The sequence below is a fragment of the Hippocampus comes genome, unplaced genomic scaffold (genome assembly GCF_001891065.2).
Source record: "Hippocampus comes isolate QL1 unplaced genomic scaffold, H_comes_QL1_v1.1 scaffold130, whole genome shotgun sequence".
In the NCBI taxonomy this organism is placed as follows: Eukaryota; Metazoa; Chordata; class Actinopteri; order Syngnathiformes; family Syngnathidae; genus Hippocampus; species Hippocampus comes.
The window spans coordinates 2,236,393-2,237,654 of record NW_017842057.1 but is presented as its reverse complement, the minus strand read 5'-3'; the positions used below and the strand labels follow the sequence as shown (position 1 = coordinate 2,237,654).

Genomic DNA, 1,262 nt, shown 5'->3' with positions numbered 1-1,262 from the left:
AAGAAGGAACACGAGAAACTCGAGAAATACCAAGGGCTCAGAGAGGAGCTGGAGAGAGCCTGGAAGGTAAAGGTGACAGTCGTGCCTGTGGTGGTCGGAGCACTCGGGGCAGTGACCCCCAAACTAGATGAGTGGTTGCAACAGATCCTGGGAACAACATCGGACATCTCAGTCCAGAAATGTGCAGTGCTGGGAACAGCAAGGATACTGCGCAGAACCCTCAAGCTTACTGGCCTCTGGTAGAGGAACCGAGCTGAATGAGGGATGGACACCACCCGAGGGGTGAGATGAGGATTTTTTTTTTTTTTATATATATATAGACACACACAGTGATCCCTCGCTCTAACGCGGTTCACCTTCCGCGGCTTCGCTGTTTCACAGATTTTTTTTGTGCAGTTTATATTAATGCTTTTAAACAGTGAATTGCATTCTGCATCTTGATTGGCTAAGGCAGTGACCAACGTGAACAGTCTCCGCTCCTCGTCTTTGTACATACATACCCCACAATGTCGACAAAACGTTCTGCACTAGCAAAGGCACCTGAGGAGGCGCTCAAGCAATATTATTTTACAGTACAGTATTTCCAAAAACTGTAGTTATTTGTTGAAAATGTTTGGTTTTTTTGTGCTTGGGCCTGAAAACAGGTTTTGGTCTTTGGTTTCATTGTATACATAGTTCAGTATGTATAATACCTGTAAAAAATAAAGCTCACTACTTCACGGATTTCACCTATCACTGGTTCTTTTTGGAACGTAACCCCCGCGATAAACGAGGGATTACTGTCGATAAATATATAAGTTTGAAGCCTGAAATGTAGAAAAAGGTCAAAAAGTTCAAGTGAGCAAAACATTTCACAAGGCACTGTAGGCAATGCTTTAAGCATTGGGGACAGCTCAGGGCACAATAAAACAAACAAACAAAAAAAAAAAAACACGAAACAAATCTCCATCGCCAAGATCTTGAGTAATTTTTTTGATTTCCTTCTTTAAAAAGGATATCTTATCTTATCTTATCTTATCTTAAAACGATGTGAGCATTCCATAATGACGTATTTACCGGACACATGAGGGAGACTCGAAGGCTTGTTGTGGCAACTTCGCTGTCGGGATCTGCAGTGAGCTTCTCTTTAACTTGATGAGAGATGATAGAGAAAAAGAATATTTTTTATGTTTTTAAATTGCATATATAATACAGAGATGAAAGTGGACTTTTCTGAAAATTCCGGAAAAAATAAATAAATAAATGTGTGTGTGTGTGTGTGT

At 40.6% G+C, this 1,262-nt stretch overlaps 1 protein-coding gene across 2 annotated transcripts in view; it reads right to left on the bottom strand.

Moving 5' to 3' along the window:
- Positions 1–1,262, bottom strand: part of pias2 (protein inhibitor of activated STAT, 2) — a 158,594-nt gene that overhangs the window by 66,741 nt on the left and 90,591 nt on the right. For both annotated transcript variants that reach the window (XM_019860949.1, XM_019860950.1), the window contains one exon: positions 1,057–1,130. In XM_019860949.1, the coding sequence (XP_019716508.1) occupies positions 1,057–1,130 (74 nt within the window). The remainder of the gene's footprint in view (positions 1–1,056; positions 1,131–1,262) is intronic.